Here is a 19,822-nt window from a genome sequence, read left to right on the forward strand (position 1 = left end):
ACCCATGGTGGCCAGCTCATTTGCCTCTTTGGGATTTCAACTTGTCTCTTCTTATCACATTTGTTTTACATTTATTTCCCAGAAGCCTGTCTTCATTTATTAAATATATCAGTTGGGCCAAATTGTGCTGGATAATATCCTGGGATGCTGGGACTCATGTCTTCATAATGACTGAGGAGGGGTGGCTAGACAATACAAGGAAGAAAATTAAGCCTTCTCGAACTTGTCTGAAATAAAAATTGAGGAATCAATTTCATAAATGGAGAAGGAATTTGAGGATGTGAACTCCCCATAACTGAAAGAAATAACAAGATAAAATCTGGAGGAAATTCCCATAATGGGTTGGATGTTAGAACAAACGATCCCCATATCCACTCTAAGAATATGAGCCCAGATTTCCATTAGTTCTAACTTAAATCTTGGTATACATGGGGGGAAAAAAAGGTCCTTCATATGCCAAATCCAAAGAGAGGAAGAAGCCCCTCCATCTCAAGATTTTTTTTTTTTCTTTTGACCACACCACATACAGAATCTCAGTTTCCCCATCAGAGATCAAGCTTGCATCCTCTGCGGTGGAAGCACAGTCTTAACCACTGGACCCCCGGGGAAGTCCCCACCCCAAGATTTCTAAAGGTTCAGTGAATGCACAGCTGGGAAACAGTAGTTCTTTTATTCCAAATGCCCTGAGTATTCTCTATCCCTTTTTATCTATTAACAGATAAAACAAACACATTGTCTTATAAGAAAGAAAGAAAGAAAAGAAAGTGAAGTCGTTCAGTCATGTCCGACTCTGTGAGCCCATGGACTATAGTTTACCAGGCTCCTCCGTGCATGGGATTTTCTAGGCAAGAGTATTGGAGTGGGTTGCCATTTCCTTCTCCAGGGTTTTTTCCTGACTCAGGGGTCAAACCAGGGTCTCCCGCATTGTAGGCAGATGCTTTACCATCTGAACCACCAGGGAAGTCTTACAAGAAATATGTATCAAATACTGTATCACCAGGGCTAAAGCTCATGAGAGGTTGTGAGCGTGTTTTTAAATGACCAGATATCCTGGATAAACCTTGAGACAGTAAAATAACTAGATGGAGTGGCAAACCAGGTACATCTGAAGTTCTTTCTTCAATGAGCTATAGGTAGACTTACTGGGCTTGAGATGGTTATTGAATATATCGATTATCACGTTGTTTCACAGCTGCTACAGGAGATACATACTGTTGTCTCCATTTGAAAAAAGGGAAAGCTTACAAAGGGTAAGTGAGTCCCCCAAATTCATACACTTAGTTCCTGCACGTATAGACTTCCAATTTACACACAGTTAACAATGGTCCCCAAATATTTAACACTAAAACCAGTCTCCTCTTTATACTATTTCCACTCAATTGTAAATTGACTTTTGATTTGCTCACACCACCCCTCACTTTGAAAACCCAACATCCTCCTTCATTTCATTTCCTTCTACTGTGAGAATTTAATTATCTGCCTGCAGCAACATGCCACAGTTGAAGATTCTCAGGAAAACTAAACCAAAGGGGAAGGACAGTCATATTATGTGTTTTTTTTTTTTAAACTTTTGCTTTAATTTTTGTCTCTTTGACTTTCTTTTAGGGTCTAAGCAGGTGGAAAAATGTATTTACGATCTGGTAAAGACTTAACAAATCACTTTCTAGGATGAACTATGGGGAATAAGTTGTAGAAATCCGAAACTTTGTTTCTGCCTGTGACGCTCACATAGTACGTTTGCCATACTCTGTCTCAATTTTCCTCATGGTGAGATGCCATTCTTCTAGAAAACTTTTCTGTAAATTGGGAAGTTGGCGCCAACTGCTTCGGGGAGAGCTCCTCCGTGCAGTTTTTGTTCATATTGTTGTTTATTGTTTAGTCGCTAAGTTGTGTCTGACTCTGCAACCCCATGGACTGTAGCCCGCCAGACTTCTCGGTCCATGAGGTTTCCCAGGCAAGAATATGGGAGCGGGTTACCATTTCCTCCTCCAGGGGATCTTCCCAGCCCAGGGTTCAAACCCACGTCTTCTACATTGCAGGCAGATTGTCTACCACTGAACCACCAAGGAAGCTTTTGTTCGTATAACAAATATGGTTTGAGTACCCATCTTATGCAGAGTCCTATGCCAAGGGGCAGGATACAGAAAAGAGGAAATGTCTCTAACTTCAGAATGTCATGGTCCTTGTTAAGAAGCAAAACTGCAAATCCCTCTGGCACTGAGTGAGCCCTGGGGATCATGTAAGGCCACAAGAGAGGACGCAGGGTCCTCTTTGTTCTGGGGAAGCTACTGAGGCCATCCCTGCTGGGCAGTTGGAGGTGGACTCTGTGAGTCCAGGCACATCAGGCTCCGGGCGTCAGCCACTACTCCCCAGAGAGATAACTAATAACTATGTAGTGTGTGTTCTTCTGCTGGTAAACCTGGGCCATGGCAATATTCTGACCATGGACATTTCTCTGTTAAAATAGTCATATCTAGTCCTAGCCTGTATGAACTCATTAGGGTGGCATTGATTAGTGGCCTAAGATCTGAGTGTTACAGACCGCTGCAGATCTGAGCGGTGCACACGTGATCCAACAGCACTCTCCCACTGGGCATTTTGACCCATGGTGTGACTTCTAAAACCTCCGTAGACACTGGGGAGACATCATGCAGAAAATGGGAGATGGCTTACAGCTGATGGGAGAGGAGAGCCTTAGATCCAGGATGGACAAAAACTTACCACCCACTTTTGTCTTTTAAATCTCCCTAGAGCCAATGCCCTAAACGGTTCTCATGATCTAACCATAACGGACAGCAGAAACAAGACAACCACTGTCAGTTATGTGCATGACACACTGTCTAACCCTTATGGCTGGATGGCCCTGCTCTTGGATCAAGAGACCTACTCCCTGCGATTCAAGAGCCCTTGGGCTAGCAGCGCTCTGCAGGTAACCCTGACATCTGCTCGCTGGTAGATTCCTTTCCCCAGGGGTTCCCAACTTTCCTTCTGTGACATAATAGTCTGCAGGTATTACCATCTTCTGGTGCTGATCAAGCAAACTGCAGCAGAATTTTTTGCCAGATGAATGTAACCTGAATTTGAGATATGATTGTTTTTTTCAATTTAAACTTGAACCTTGTAGAATCTGTTTAAACCTCACTTTGAACACAGCATGATTCTGCCTGAAAATTTAACTTTATTAATACACTGACAAACAGCTTCTAAGCATCCTTTAGATTTGCAGTCTTATGTTACAGGCTAAGAACCAACCTACCCCAGGGAAGTGTTTCATAGCCGAAAGAGAGTCTACCCAAGGCATTTTTACATTACACACTGCCACCTTGTGGTCAAAGAGTAACTTGCACGTGAAGGTCTGTCCTTTCCATTGTTAGGTTGGAAGAGTCAGATGGTTAGGGGAAGGATGGTAGGAATAACCATGAGGAAAATGGGTGCATTTTCTGAAATAGTCCATTGGATTCCCTCAAGCTCCTTTTCTTCCTTTTGAGCACATTTCTTTCTTTCAGTCTCATCACACACACATTCTCCCTAACGGTCACGAGAGTAGTTCTTAGGGAGCTGGAGGCAGGCGTGCCCTTTGTTGTTCGGTTGCTCAGTCAAGTCCAACTCTTCGTGACCCCTTGGAATGCAGCACACCAGGCTTCCCTGTCCTTCAGTATCTTCTGGAGTTTGCTCAAACTCAGGTCCATTGAGTCACTAATGCCATCCAACTATCTCATCCTCTGTTGCCCCCTTCTCCTCCTGCCCTCAATATTTCAAAGTAGAATCTTTATGATACCTTCACCAGGGCTCTCAGGAAGGGTGCACACCTCTCTCCACTTTCTTTGAGGTTCCCATGAGAACATTCTGGAGAGGTGAAGGCAGTAGAATGGTGACTCTAAAGGTGGACACCTGGGTTTCTGTCCCAGATCAGCACTCTCCTACTTCATGATGTGGGAAAATTTACAGAACCACCACCTGCCTCAAGTGTCCTCATCTATAAAATGGGGTCAGCACTGGTAACAGTTCCCAGGGCCTTTCAAGGATTGAATACCTTGATATGAATAATACCTGGGCATGTGGCGAATGCTTAGCCATGTTAGCTGTTACTGCTATAAATGAATGGCACTCCTACCAATGCCTGCTATTTGAATCTTGGGGAAAACTGGGTGGGAATTCTAGATGTGGCTCTCTCTCTTCCCACTGGTTGACCTGAGACAAATTACTTCGCTTATCTGAACTTTGGTTTTCTCCTCTAGATTGTTAAACAAGAAGAGGGCTTCCCTGGTGGCTTAGATGGTAAAGTGAAAGTGAGTCACTCAGTCATGTCCGACTGTTTGCAACCCCATGGGCTGTCGCTCACCAGGCTTCTCTGTCCATGGAATTTTTAAGATGGTAAAGAATCTGCCGGCACTGCAGGAGACCTGGGTTCAATACCTGGGTTAGGTGATCCCCTGGAGAAAGGAATGGCAATCCACTTCAGTATTCTTGCCTGGAGAATTCCTTGTACAGAGGAGCCTGGTGGGTTACAGTCCATGAGGTCACAAAGAGTTGGTCACAAAGATTGAATGATTAACACACACACACACACAGAACCTTACAGCTTTCAGTCCTCACATTGTATGATTTTTGTAGCTCTAGTTATGAGTTTATTGTGCAGTAAATTTAAGTAAACCCATTTCCCACAAGAAAAGTAGCCAGTGTGAATGGTCCTGTTTCTAAACTACTCCATCTTGTTCTTTGTAACTCTTTTATTGGCAAGAGTTTTCCTTTCTAAAAAAGCACTTTTGCACTTTTCTTTCACTTCAAGTACTCAGCAACATTTGACAACTTTGCTCCTGGAAATTACCTGTTGCTGGTGCACACAGACGTGTGGGTTTACCCTGACATCCTCATAAAGTGTGGGAGTCATGTGGGGCGGTCCCTCTCATCTCTTCCATCGCCTGGCCAGGACCAAGGCTGCGACTGGTTCTTCGACAGTCAGTTGAGACAACTCACCTATCTGGGTAAGTATGATTGAATGAGCATGTTGAGTGCGTGCAGTCAGAAACCACTATTCCCTTTGGAATTTCAAACACTGGTGCTATGAAGTGATGAGGAACTGAAAGGGACACCTGTGTGCTGTGACTAGGTGATTGTGTTCCGAAATCAGACTGCCTGCCAGCTTCAGCACCTGCTAGCTATGGCACACTGAGCAGGTATTCTTTCTAAGCCTCAGTCTCCTCCTCTGTAAAATGGAATAATAAAAGGGCGTACATGAAGAACAGGAAATTAAGTAAAGGATAACATGTAAAATTCTTTAAAACAGTGTCTGATCCAGAGCGAGTGCTTAATAACCTTTGATTGCTATTCACCTTTTTCCTTCATATTAAGCATTGTATTTGTAGAAAGGTCAACTGCACATGTAAAGACAGGATGGCTGGTTGCGATCACAGGGACAGGGGACAGCAAAGAGAGGCAGGATGAAGAATGTAGTCAGTGTGGAAGGTGAGAAGCTTTGGAAGGCAGTCTGAGGATAGGAAGGTGAGATGCACAGAGTGCTGAGGACTGGGGGATGGGCTGTCTCATCCGGTGTCAGATACAGAATCGGGGTGAAGGATCCATGGGCCTTGTTTTATGGAACCAGAAGCCTTACTGTGACTGCACAGTAACAGGGGCTGGCAGGATTTCCTTACTTTCTTATTGTGCATGTTTCACGGGAGCCCCGTGTGTGACTCAGGGCCATAGATTTCCTTTGACTTCCTGGAGCTCATCTCTTATTGCCTTTCCATATTGTTTCATTGATCACTCTGAGTGCCATGATGTCTACTTATGCTAACCTTAGCTCAGTGGTCTGTGGGAAGAAGAATCTGAAAAAATGAGTCTCTAGAATGACAATTTTGTTACAAACTAATCTTCATAGATCTTGGTCTAATTCAGGACCCTGTCAAGCATGGCAAGACCCAACCTCTGCCATGAGCCAAACTTGGCCCTAAAGGCTTAGAGAGCTGGCAAGGGTCCCAAGTTCCGTGTCTCTATCACTTGTGCCTAGCCATATGTCAGCTGAGTCGGATCACACTTGGGCCCTGGTACTCTTACATTTTCATAGCACCAGAGAGGAGAGGATGGTGTTTCCTGGGTTTTTAAAAGTGTTTGCCAAATGGATTGCTGTATATTTTATTTGCACTGAAATATACCATCCAGATTTTATTTCTGATTTGATCCATCTATAAATGTAACCTCAAACTATAAAACTTCAAGATGGACAGAGATGCCTGACACCATTTTACCACTAAAGTCAAATACAACCATTAAGTAAGAGCAAATAGTTGCTGTTAACTTTAATTGTGGCTATTCATTTGATGTATATACTGAAACAAAATTTTAATTTCAAATTGCTCTTGTTTTATTATTTAACATGTTTCTGAGGAGCCTGTCTTGTTCATTGATCAGCTTTTGTTCATGAACTGCACACTAGTTTGAACAGTCACAAAAAGCAAGCATGATAAAGGAACATTTGTGGTATAGAGAAAAAAAAATCAAGTCATGCAGTTACAGATTTTTCTTCCTCTTTGATGGCGTTATTTATTGAATTAATAGCAAGTTATACTATTGTGTTGTATTTATACATATGTTCTAAATGCACGTCTGTAGAAGTGTGTCTGTATTTATATGTATATTTATACTATATGTACATATGCAGGATGTAGGTGAATATTTCAATATAAACCATTTTTATTAGGCAGATGGCTTTTATTAATTAAAGAGTCTTTGTATCAGAATCCTTTAGTAGCTCCACTTTTGAACAATGTGAGTTGGTCAAGGAACAGGAAGCCACAGGGGGTTGATGGAATGTTTACTAAAGTTAGAGACCCTTGTTCCTTGGAGAGGATTTCCAGGACTCTAGGTTGTGACTTCCCTGATCATTTGTGCCTTTGAGTGTGTGGAGTACATAGGTGACGAGAGTCAATCCTGTTCCCATTCCCGGGCTGGCGCAGTGAGGCCTTGAGGGTTTGGGAGGAACCATGGTTCACAAACAGGTCCCCTATGGAGGTGGCCCGTGCAGCGATATTGGGTTGTGTATGATGGGTTGTGACTTTTTATACTCTCTGTGTAAAGTTTGCACCACCACTGTGAAGTTGATGAGGAGGCGACCATGTTTTCCATAGACCAACCCCCCTATGGCAGTGACATAGTTGTAGCTGACACCTCAAAAAGGCTCTATGCAATAGTTCCAGTTAATTATTGATTAGCTTGTTGTGAAAGTCACTCAGTCGTGTCCGACTCTTTGCGACCCTATGGACTATACAGTCCATGGAATTCTCCAGGCCAGAATACTGGAGTGATAGCTGTTCCCTTCTCCAGGGGATCTTCCCAACCCTGGGATCGAACCCAGTCTCCTGCATTGCAGGTAGATTCTTTACCAGCTGAACCACCAGGGAAGCCCTGATGAGCTTATTACTTTCGCCTGATTGTTTTTTGGGCTGTGTGACTTTATAAGTCTGTGACTGGGGTAACTTACATAAAGTACACTTAATCTAAGAAGAGAAGAGAAGACTTCACCGTTAAAGTAGACATGTTTTCTGGAATTAAAAAAAAAGAAAGAAAAAACTTCATAGAGAACGTTGTGTGTACAGAAAATTCATTTTATTGTAAAGGAGCTGCTTGACCTCCTCCAGGTCCACTGAGTTTCCTGTCAGACTTTGGGGGGTGGGCGTGGGGGAGACATTGCTCTTTTACCCGCTGGCCTTCAATTCGGAATCCTGCTCCACTGACGTTTGGCTGGCCTTCACTCACTCCTTGACCACTTCTAAGTGGCCCGTCTTTTGTATTGTTTGTTCATAACCCTACCACATCCCCCTCGGAGAGGAAGTTTTAAAAAAATCCCAATTATCTTCATTTCCTCCATTTGGCTCCTTGGTGTATGATTTAAGATGCCTGACTCCTTTCCGACCCAGCGAGATTGGCAGAGTAGAACCCAGGCATTCCGGCTCCTGGCTGTGCCTGTCCACTAGAGTGTGCTGCCCACTCAATAATCGTGGACCACTGACCAGCCAGGCTGGGGGGTGCCTGGCAGGTTTCCGGGAGAACGTTTCTCACCGATCCCCCGTGACAAAGAAAAAAATCCCGCACATATAATATTCTTTGACCCTTGCTTTTCTCTTCTTTACCAAGGCAAGTTTTGCCTTTGTTCGGCAAATGTCTTTACAGAAAGCAGCTTCTTTGGAAAGCTCACGGCCAGAGTTTGGGGCTTCGGGCTTTAATCAGTGGCTGGCTGGTTATTTTACCTGGGGCATGGAATTATAAATGTTCCCTTCCTCTGTGGCTACATCCATACAATGAGGCTAAGCTTACTTATCTATTGGAATTGTGGTACAAAACACCCAGCCTCTCCAAGTGTGATTAGCACGCATTGTTATTTCACTATACACTTTCTCAGTAGATGACTTCTCTAAAACGGTGCTTTCTTTTCCCACCTCTGCCTCTACCCTGAAGAGGAACAATCTCAGGTGCCTTGAACTCGGTGTACCTGTCATAACTTGTCTGCAAGAGTCTCATTCTATTTTCCTTGACTAGCTTTTGTAAGATAACAGATTCATGATAACATGACATGTATGATATATGGGTCCCCTGATTGAAACTTAATACCACTTAAGCAATTGTTACCCACAGACTAAGATAACCTCGCTCATTAAAAACATCTCTCTTAAGGAGATTGGTTCAGGTTGCCTTTCTGATGCCCCTGAGATTTCTGCCCGGGGAACCACTTAAACACAGACCATGAGTGAAGTCCTTGTGTGCTATGGTTTGTGTTAGGGTCCCGGAGGGGCAATATTTGCTAGAATAAACTGTTATGAATGGCAGTCATGAACTGTCACTTCTACGCCATGCTTATGGACAGGTCTGACTGTAAAACAAGAGTTCCTTTATAGTTTCAAAGTCGGAGTCAAATCCAGAGAACCCCTTTTTCAGTTTCTGCTGTTGGATCCACCAGCACTCCTATCTCTGCCTTACGCATGCAGTCAATATCCCACTGCCTCTGTCCCTGCAGTTTTTTTTTTCCCCCAGGAATGTTTCAGTTCATGGTGAACTATTTTTATTTTTTAGTTACATTAACGCTATGAAATAATTAGTCAGCTAATTAATCTGGTGTACAAGCTTTGTAGGATTCTTTAGCTGTCAGTCAGGCCCAGGCCTGAGGCCTACATCTAGTCTCAGCACTCTCGCCCATGTGATTCCCGTTGCCATGGCTACTGGGTACATCTGCTGACACCCCACTCTCTATTTATTGCTTAATTAAGAATTTCACGCTCAGCCCTTATCTGCCTCTAAGAACAAGCGCACACTGTTAAGAAATTCCGAATTTAGGCCTGGGCACAAGGAAAGCCTTTCTTGCGGGGCTTGGCTGGACTGGAGCCTCTCTAACGATCTTCTCAGCATCCCAGCCGCCACCCTTCAATCAAAAATCATTAAATGGGGCAGAGATAATGGGCATGTAGCGTATCAAAGAAGGATGTTTGCTTGGTCCAAAGGAGGAAAAGCTGCTAGGCCCCATGCTCTGCTCCACTTCAAAGGCAGATGAGACCCCTTGTCACTGGGGCCTGATAAAGCCTCATTTGTTCTGGGCTTGACTTATGCAAAAGGTCTGGTATGTCAGAGTCCCATCTCACAGACGTGGGATTCCCTCCCCCCGCACCACTTCTTGCCTCCACCTCCACTGACCCCCTCCCTGGCCTTCCGCACACGCTCGTGTGTCAGCTCTTAGGCAGCTGGGCCCCCCAAAGCATCAGGCGGAGCGTGTAATCACTGACTCCATGCTGACAATGGCCACTTGTAGGGGGGTGGCCAGGAGGAGGTCTTCATCACAATAGGAACACAATTATTGCAGCTGCTAGGGAGGGCTATGCTTCTTCCTGTAGAAATAGAATAGGACTTGCCCCAAACAGGAGGACAAGGTTGGGGGGAGGTGGTGGGGGTGGAGAGGGGTGGAGAAAACAATCCTGAGTTGATTATTCATATTCTGACTCTTGGAAGCCTGATGCGGAACCAGTGGGGTCCCAGCAGCTGTTCCCGCACCGTCCTCTTCTAATAATCGTGCATTCTGTCTGAGGTCAACTTACTTTTGACCCCGTCCTTTTTATACAGGGAAGAGGCTCTTTAGGGCAAACTGTTGGGTTGTGGCAGGGTGCATTAAACACTCACAGCCCCTTCCCTTTGCTCTATCCCCCGCCCAACCAGCAGCCGGTGATAAATTCATATCAGATGCCGAGCTATTCACACTCACCCTCCTGAGTTCACACAGCCCCCACTCGCACAGCGGAGATGCAGCCGAGCTGGGATATTGTGCGAGGTGGCAGCTGAGAAAGTCCGCCTGCTAGGCTCAGAGGCTCCCATGTACCACCTTCTTGTCATCAGACTGAAAAAACAGACATGTCTAGCCAGGCTGGCTGGTGCTTGTTTCCAAATGTCCCACTCACCAGGATAAAGATAGGCTCTTTGGCAAGAATCCGGGGCTCTTGTCCATGAGGGCAAGAGGGCTGTGGATAGAAAGACAAATGGACTTTATTGTCTGTTCCTATTACTCCAAAGAACTTAAGTCACATCACACTGAAGTCTCAGAAATGATGCTTTAATTTGAGAGATCCTGAAAATAAAGAGTTTTCCTAACTGCCCAGGTTTCTGTCTCCTCAAAGTGCTAAGGTCCTGGGATGGAGCTGCCTGCTACCTGGACCCTTCTGTTTCTCAGCGGGTCTAGGAAACCCCATGCAACTCCTCAAGGAGGAATCTTGCCAGAATCTAAGGAGGGAAGACTCAGCTGGTTCCCCAGAGCTCTTGGGGGAGGATTCTGTGAACAGGGCAGAATCATAATCCTTTGAAACTCTGTACCCATTCCCATGTTGAGGCCCTCTGAGGCAATCTATGGCATTCTAGTTAATAAATTAATTTACATTCTTATAGAAAACTCATTCCCCAAAGATCCCCAAGGATTTTGTACCGGTAATATAGAGAGTTGACTTCAGGGACATGCATGACAAACCTTTATGGCAAAAATAGAGAGACTGGAACAGGAGCTGTGGATGTGAGCAGTGATTTTTGCTTCCCAATTACGAGCAACTTCTCCATAAGGAGAAGGAAGAAATAGAGAAAAGGAAAGAAAGAAGGAAGGAAGGAAAACCCAGGAGTCAGAATCAGATACACTTTCAAGGAATCACTCAAGATTAAGGAGCTCATTCTCAGTGATGCTGGTGGCTGGCTTTGGTTCATACAGGTCACAGGTGGTATAACCAGTATCGTGACTTGGATTTTCTGACTATTTCAGTGCTGTTTCTAGTATACTAGTGTTTTGTTTTGTTTTAATCCAAGCTTATGTTCCTACCCTTGTAAACCAAATCTTCTTTCTTCTATTTGTAGGAAAAACCTATACTTATTAACAGTACTCCTTAAACTTTAGGCATTTGAGTAACACCTTCACACCGTCACATCCTACCTCCTATACTATTACTTACTTGATAATTTTCTTAAGTCGACTCCCACACTGTTTTATTTTTAAAGTCCTTCTCTTTTTAAGCAATAATATCCATAAAATCATGGGTTTAGTGACCTACTTGCTTTCTCTAAAATATATTAACATCCATAACTATTAAAACTTTTATCCTACTAGAATCATCACATTTATTTTATATTTTGGGAGTAGACTTTGATCTTCAAGTTCTTGGTATAAATGATGAAAAGTAAAAATTGTGAATGTAAGGATCTTTTTTTTTTTTAAAAAATTCTGGGTCCCTTTCCTCATTTGCTAAGAACACCTGCCTCTGAGTAAAAATCGCATTTTGAGAGTAGGGTTCGAAAAAGGTTGTAAACTTCCTTCCATAAGTGCTTTCTAAGTGTGCCTCCTGGGCACGCAGCTGGAATGCTTGCTTCCAGGTTCCCTGCCCCCCTGCCAGAGGCGCTGGTTCTGCACAGGGCCAGGAATCACACGCCTGCTGCGCAAGTGCAGCAAACATTGCTCTGAGTCAGAATAACAATTGTGATTGTTCTCTGAGTTAATTAAGAAGGTATAATTGAGCTAACTCTCAGGACTGTTTAATGTAGATGTATCTGTCGACATCTCGATCAAATTCTTTTGCTCTTAAAAAATTACACCCTTTTATGAATGAATGTTATTGGGAGTAATAGAAGACTCACAAGTCTTAGAAGGATCTTCGTATCCAATTTCTTCGAAGGTCTTGAAAAGATCCTGAGTGATGAGTGCTGAGGTGTCTCAGTGGCTATCTCTGAGAGGCTGGAACCAGACAGGAGCGTGGTCCTGCAGATCAAGCTTTAGCTGCCCAGGAACCAGTTGACAAAACAGCCTTCTCTGTGGCTGGGTAAAAGAGCTGATTTCTAGGCAGCAAGAATTGAACAGGGAGGGAGAAGCAGGGCAGGAGGGCACAGGAGTTGTGAGAAGTGGTAGAGGCCAACAGGGCAAGTGAAGATGAAAATGCCAAGACAGGATCAACCCAAGAGCTGGCCCATGAAGATGGTGCTGGAAGTGTGTCCAGGGCCAAGAGAGATGGAAAGCAGGCATGAGTTGATAAGACTGGATGGAACTCACAGACACAGAAGTACTTGCTCTTTTCTGTTCTGTCCACATGCAGTTAGAGGGTGACTCACCCTAGATAAATGTGGGCTGAGCGAGAAGTCCCAATGTGTGCATAATAAGTTGCCTACATACAAGGGAATTCAGTTCCATAATTATGCGTAACTTGTGCAGAAGTCCAGCAAAGTTAACCTTGGTACCCAACTAACACAATCAGCTATATAGTAGTGTACTAGGTTTGTAATACTTTTCACACAATACATAAAAACTGAACAGACCCCCAAATAAAACATTTTTAAACTTACAGTATAGGACCTTGAAAAGTACAGTAGCACAGTACAACAGCTGGCACACAGGGGCTGGCATCGAGTGAGCAGGCAAGAAGAGTTACTGACTGGAGGAGGAAGGGGAGGTGGGAGAGGGTAGAGCTGAAGGATCCTCAGCAAGGAGACGGAGGGCAAGGTGCAGTTTCAGTGACACCCGATGCTGATGGCACTGGTTCTGGTTCCTTACTGGAACAGGATACACTTTCATGTCTTTGAAAGTTTGCAACTTGAAGGTTTGTATGTAGGGAGATTCACTGTACAATCCTCAGAGGCCAAGTGAGCAGGGGATAGAATGAAGAAGAAAACAGGCAAGGGATCTATTGCTAAGTTGCCAGGTGTTTTTTCTTTTTAGATAGACAGGTACTCTTCCCCTCCAAAATTCCAAGAGAAAATGGGACCTGCTCTGGGAGAGAATCAATTAATTTTTCTCTTCCCTAGGGCCCTCATGAGGACAGAATTTGCCGGCACAACACATCACTCTGGCAGGCACTAGAATCAGATCTACTTGAGTAATTCCTCTCTCACCGGGAGCCATTTTCTTACACGTTTTTCTCTTCCTCCTAGAGGTCTGTGTTTATAGCAAGCTTAGATCATATAGCACTCATCAGAATAATTTGGCCGTAATTGACTTAAAGACTTCTTTTCTTTTTGAGGGCCAACCAGATATTCTTACAATCTGGGAAGGATCAACGGCAGTGAGTTTCCATTGATAAACAAAGGAGATTAACCGTTCTCATCTTACAAACACAAAATCAGAAATCGTAAGCACTGAGAAAACATATGTACAATATCACAGCTTGTGTTAGGCTCTTAAACTCTCCCTGAGTCAATACCTTAAGTCTCAGATGATTTTTATCCTTCTTTGTATGTACCCACATTGGAAATGACACTGCATTTATACTGTCTTTTATAGAGTCAAAGCACTTTAGCAAACTTTAGTGGATCTGGTTAAGATGCTTACAACTTGGAATACTAGGGCTCATCATGATTAGGTGCAGCTGTCAGAAGAATAAAAGCATTTTTTCCCTTGGTTTTGTTAACTGGCTCCTAGAAAAATGAGCATGTCTTAATAACAGTATTGATGATGACTCACGCGTATTGTTCATTGAAACCAAGTCCTGTGCTAAGCGTGTTACCTGGATTATCCCATCTTTTCTTCCTAATCACGCTATGACATAGGTAATAGGATGATTCCTATTTTCAGAGGAAGTGAGTGAGGCTCAGAACTTGTCAGTTACCCACATGGAGGACCTGGAAGGTCTAGGATTCAAATCCAGGCTGCTGAATTTCACCCACAAGCTTCCTGTTTACTCTCCGTGGTCTCTCTCAGCTTAGAAAGGGTGTTTGGGAAGAAGCAGCCTACTGCATCAGCACACGTGCTCAGAGGCAGCCTGCAGGGGGCATGCAGTGTAGGAAATCAGACTTTTCTCATTTTTCCTACTTTTGTGCCCCATTTTCTCTGCTACTGAAACTGCTTCTCTTCTCAGATTGAATGATATTTACATACTTGCTTTAATAAAATGAGTAATAGCTTTTCAATGCCTATTTTATTAATGGTTTCAATGTCTGCTTTGAAGAAGAGGTTGCTCTGGAGGTTGGAGCCATCTGTATACCTGTAGAGGCTGAACAAAGCCAGAATCTGCCCAGCTTGGAAGCCACTGGTACAGAGGTGCAGGTGTGACAGCTCGCTGCTCCAGGGAGCCTTGGTTTACTAGGAACAGGGCCTGGGTGAGGGTTTTAGTGGACAAAGGAAAGTGAGACAGCCTGTCATGGGAGTCAGAGATGTCTAGAGTTCACCTTTTCAGTCTTCTGGGTAATCATCACTGCTGCCTATCAGGACTGTATAGTCAGTGTTAACTTCAGTGCCAGATGCTGCACTGGTGGTGGGATCCTTTGTGTGTGTGTGAAGTCGCTCAGTCGTGTCCAACTCTTTGCGACGCCATGGACTGTAGCCTACCAGGCTCCTCCCTCCATGGGATTCTCCAGGCAAGAGTACTAGAGTGGGTTGCATTTCCTTCTCCAGGGGATCTTCCCGACCCAGGGGTCGAACCCAGGTCTCCCGCATTCCAGGCAGATGCTTTAACGTCTGAGCCACCAGGGAAGCCAGGGAATTCTGGATGCATGGATTACTTTCCCTTTACTTCAAAGCCCCTCCTCTATGTAGTGGGAAAAATGATGTTTCTATTCTCCCCTAAGTATAAATATTATATATTTTGGGTTGAATAAATCATTATACAATTGCTAGAGTAGCTTTGAAAAAGACTCTTTACATGTGACTTTTTTTCACTTTCTTTACCTCAGGGGCTGTGTCTTAAGGAAGAAGGCACAGATGTACTAAAATTTACAAATGCCTGGAAATTATTAACAAGGATAATTGAGTTTTTTTTTTTTGAAATCTAGTTGATATACAATGTTCTGTTAGTTTCTGCTGCACAGTAAAGCAATTCAGTTATACCCCACCCCTCCCCCCCACACACATATATATTCTTTTTCTTATTCTTTTCCACTATGGCTTATTACAAGATATTGAATATTCCCTGTACTATAAAGTTGGCCCTTGTGTTTATTTATGTATAGTATTGTGTATTTGCTAATCCCAAACTCCTACTTTGTCCTTCCTTCACCTTTGGCAACCATACGTTTGTTTTCTATATCTGTGAATACAAGGATGATTTTAATAACATCTTTAAATGAGCTAACTTCCCTTTCCAAATGATTCTCAGAATTTTTTTAAAATTTACCTTTCCTAGAGTTTGATTCTATTACAATATTTTATTCCTTTCTCTTGCGCAAGGGTATTTTATTGTTATAGACTTATGTGTGTTTTAGATGTCATTTTGCCATAAATTTGACTTTTCTTTCTGATTGAATCGAACTTTTTTACTACTTTGTCTTTGAGTTCCTTTAAAAGGGTTATTTCTTGTCTCCAATTGTTTAATTTGTTGAAATGGTGAGTTTTTAATAAATCCTGGCATCCAGAGTAGAGCAGTTTATCTAGATTGGTTCATGAGAGTTAAGATATACATGCCCAACAATGTCTAGGATCTTAAGATACAGGAGAAAAACCCCTCCCTCAGAGATTTAGAGACAGAGCTGAGGATCGAGGCAGTCCTGAATTCACCACAGTTGATGCACAATAATATTTGCTCATTGAGAGTGACCTTGCTATAAGTATCACAGTTTGGTTCTAGATGCACTTTTCAACTTTAGGAAATGCATAGATCGGTGTGAGTAGAAATGGATATTAGACATTATAGGGAAAAAAGAGATGAGATGTTAAGCTGGTGGCTTTATTATTAATTATTATTATTAAGTTAGAAAAGTGGGTAAAATGGGCAATAGTATAAAAAAACAATATAAGTAAAGTTTTGGAAGGAATGATGAAGGAGAACACATGAAGAACAAGTTGGCCATTGTTCCTGGTCTCAAAATGTGTACAGTGTAAGGAGAAAGCCACAGACACACACCTTTTATAATAGGGAAAATATTTTTCACTGAAGTAGAGCTGATTTTCAATATTATATTAGTTTCAGGTATACAGCATCATGATTCTGTATTTCTGAAGATGATATGCTGCTATAGGTTATTACAGAAAAATTTTAAATGAGAATAATCAACAAAAGAAAGAATAAAATCAGAGAGGTCTCATCATGGGTGTTTTGGGGACTTATTTTCTTTGTAATGTTCTGAAGCTTATGCTTTGTAATTAGAAAGAATGATCCTTGGTCTACTCCAAACCTGCCACAGAGGAAAGGGTTTAGTGCTCCAGGGAGAGGCAAATGGGGGGCATGAGTGGGACCAAGGCCCCAGGGCTGCAACCTTCGGCATCATTGGGCTCTTCAGCGGTGGGAGGTTTTGGCCTTCATGGCATCTGATAAGGCAGAAAGGTAATTAACCAATGAGAGACAAGGTGTTACTGAAAAGTGGGGTTCGTGCACCTGATTACTAATTAATCAGGCGTGAGAGCACCTTGTAGATGCATTCACTATTTAATTATAGCAGCCTCTCTTGGCAAAGGAGCATATGTTCCCAGCTTAATCTACTGGTTTATACTGACATCAAATTGTCATTATCAGAAAGAATCAGGCCTTTTGATTATTTTCACTAATTTATTGAACACTTAAAATTAATGAACCCCAGGCCTCTCAAATGTGCTCAGTTGGTCTGGAAGATAGGAGGAGAAAGTGAGGAGGGGGGTTGGAGAAACGACTTCATTAAAAGGACAATTTGCCTGGATAAAGGTAAAGCAAGTACATTTCATGGGTGATCTGAATTCTATTGGTGAAAAACACGAATTCCAAAAGCTGAGCCTTCAAACTGATGGAAGGGAAATAACATATGAGGGATGTCCTGCTGACCAACACTGGCCTCCAAAGAACATATGGTTAAAGGATTTTTTCCCCTAATTATTTATGTGCCGATTCTCTTGGAAACCTCACTGTGATTAAGTTTAATCAAAAGCAAACAATCAAAATCAAATGTTGGAAATCAATTGTTAGACTAAGTAACAAGGACTGCATTTTTTTTGTTTGTTTGCTTTGAAAATGTAATTAGATTGGGGAGAATTTAACATAAAGTCATCTTTCTCACACATGAATATCTTTTGTATTAAGAAAATCTTTGTATCTTATCCAATTGTGATTCTTTTTTGTATTCAGTTTCAGGTGAAGGCCAAGTTAAAGTAGTTCTCCAGGTGAGGAAAGGTGTGGGCCCAACTATTTCAGGTAAGTATTAACCCACCAAATAGAATTGCCGAATGCAAAAGGATGTCTTCCCATCATTTTATAAATTTCTCCCATCATATTTTTTTGTAGGGAAGGTATCAACCCTAATGTTTTTATGTCTGACAAGTCTTCATTGTGTCACCCCTACAGCTAAAATATACGTATGCATGTCAAAGAAAGATATAAGAGTGGTGCATTTTAAAACATTGGAAAGTAAGAATTACAACATGTAAATAAGCACGTTTCATAAATTATGGACCATATGTGCACACAGGAGTCCAGATCTGCAGATGGGCCATTAGGCCCCCACCAAATGGAAAGAGAAATTCAGGGTATCTCAAAACTTTAATTGTTCCCAGTAATTTCAGGAAATCAGGGTAAACAAACCCTCCTCAAAAGTCGGATGGTTCTGTGAAATCTTCCTAACTCATAAAAGCTAAACTCTCAAAGACTAAATGACTCATAAGCACCTTCTAATGTATTTCATTGTTTGTTTTTGTTTATTCGGAGGCAGTTTAACTATACATTTGCAGCAGGGATAAATCTTTTCAAAGGCTGAGTTTTCCTTTGATTTCCAGTGGCATTTTTTGTGTGTTATGTCAGAGAAGAGCCAGGATAATCAGAAAATGATCTAATTCCTCCATTTATTTTATTTTTTTTAAGTCCTCCATTTAAATTAATAAATAAATGAGGTTAAGGTATTGCACTAAAGCCATAAACGAGAAGTACTGACTTTGACTGTTCCATGCTTATTTGCCTGAGAAGAATGGGATTCTTTGTTTTTATATCTGTGAACTGCCATCGCCTTTGCTCTTTATGTTCCTGGTCCTTTTTCACTTTTTTCCTTTAGGTGACTCACAAGTCTTTGTTGAATGCCTCCCATGTGATGTGTAGGAGGCTACAATGGTGAGCAAGATGGAGTGCTCTTTGACTTCATGAGGTCTTATGGCCACTGGGAGGTGTCAATCAAATGACTAATTAATCAAGGAATATGTTCCTTTTAAAATAATTGTTACCAAGGAGAAGTATCTTATGATTGTTTCTGTGTTCAGACTCCCCCAGAAGAGATGCGATTGGTTGGGTGAGCCCTTATTTTGTAGATAACCACCTGTAGGGGGAGCTCTCATGCCAGGTCCACTGGGAGGATCCTGGGCCATCTGCACCTGTAAGTGGCCATTCCTGGTTCAGGCAGCTTTCATCAGCATAACATGGCACTCAGCACTTAGTGTGAAGAATTCTGTATTAAGGACTCTTTGGAAGGACATTGTGGGTAGCTGGTATCTGGGACTTTTCAGCAGGGGTCAATTTAACTGGGAGATGCTTCACTTGGCCTGTCAATTGCAGCATGCTGGATAAATAGAAAGCTTTTGCTTCATAGAGTTGTAGAATTTTAGTAAGAGAAGGAACCCCATAAAGTATCCTATCCAACTGCTTCATTTTACAAATAAGGACATGGAAGCCTAAAGATTAAATAGTTTACACAATCAGTGGTTGAGCCTGGATGAGCCTGGATGAGGACTCAGGTTTCCAACTCAGGCCAGTGTTCTTTCTGTTATACCCTGTAAACCGTAAAGTGTTCAAGCTACCTTTTTTGGTATATTTTAATTTATGAGTTACATTAAATTTATTATTATATAGCCAATTTTTATAGCTTGGAACAGAAAAGCTTGGAATAGACTGGGATAGAAAACTATCCTAAGACCCAGGGAGTTATGGAACTAGTATGTTACCATTTGTTATATTCAAATATTTATTATTAATATGGTTCCAAGGCATTGATTGATCTCTATCATATGGGATATAAGCACTAATGTCAAAATTAAACTAAGGGTGTGTATTTTGTTTAATGGAGAGCTCTATGAAAACCAGTAAAATGTTTGCAATATCAAAAATTCTTTGACAAAACAAGAATGGAATGAATAATGGAATTCCATGTATATGTTCCCATTAAGAGATTCAATGAACATGTAATTCAGAAAATATATTTTGGGTTTAGGTGTTCTGCTAAGAGTCTTTTAGCCTTTTATTTAATTTTGGACTTAACCTGAGTCGACTGTGCTGGTCATTGTGGGGACGTTGGAAACTCCAAGGAAGCAGAAATTAAAGTATGTATAGACCAGTGTTAGGAAGAAGCAGAGAAGGTGGTGCTGATGAAAGCTGTTGAGTGCTGCTTAGGCAGGTTGGGTTAAGGAGGTATGCTCATCTGGGTCAAGACGGTACCCAGTTTTCAGAAG

General features: G+C 42.3%; 1 protein-coding gene across 1 annotated transcript in view; it reads left to right on the top strand.

The window, feature by feature from the left end:
* Positions 1-19,822, top strand: part of PKHD1 (PKHD1 ciliary IPT domain containing fibrocystin/polyductin) — a 448,252-nt gene that overhangs the window by 224,083 nt on the left and 204,347 nt on the right. The window contains exons 48-50 of the mRNA XM_052647828.1: positions 2,752-2,929; positions 4,790-4,985; positions 17,523-17,588. Of these exons, the coding sequence (XP_052503788.1) occupies positions 2,752-2,929; positions 4,790-4,985; positions 17,523-17,588 (440 nt within the window). The remainder of the gene's footprint in view (positions 1-2,751; positions 2,930-4,789; positions 4,986-17,522; positions 17,589-19,822) is intronic.

This window comes from Budorcas taxicolor, chromosome 11 (genome assembly GCF_023091745.1).
Source record: "Budorcas taxicolor isolate Tak-1 chromosome 11, Takin1.1, whole genome shotgun sequence".
Taxonomy (NCBI): Eukaryota; Metazoa; Chordata; class Mammalia; order Artiodactyla; family Bovidae; genus Budorcas; species Budorcas taxicolor.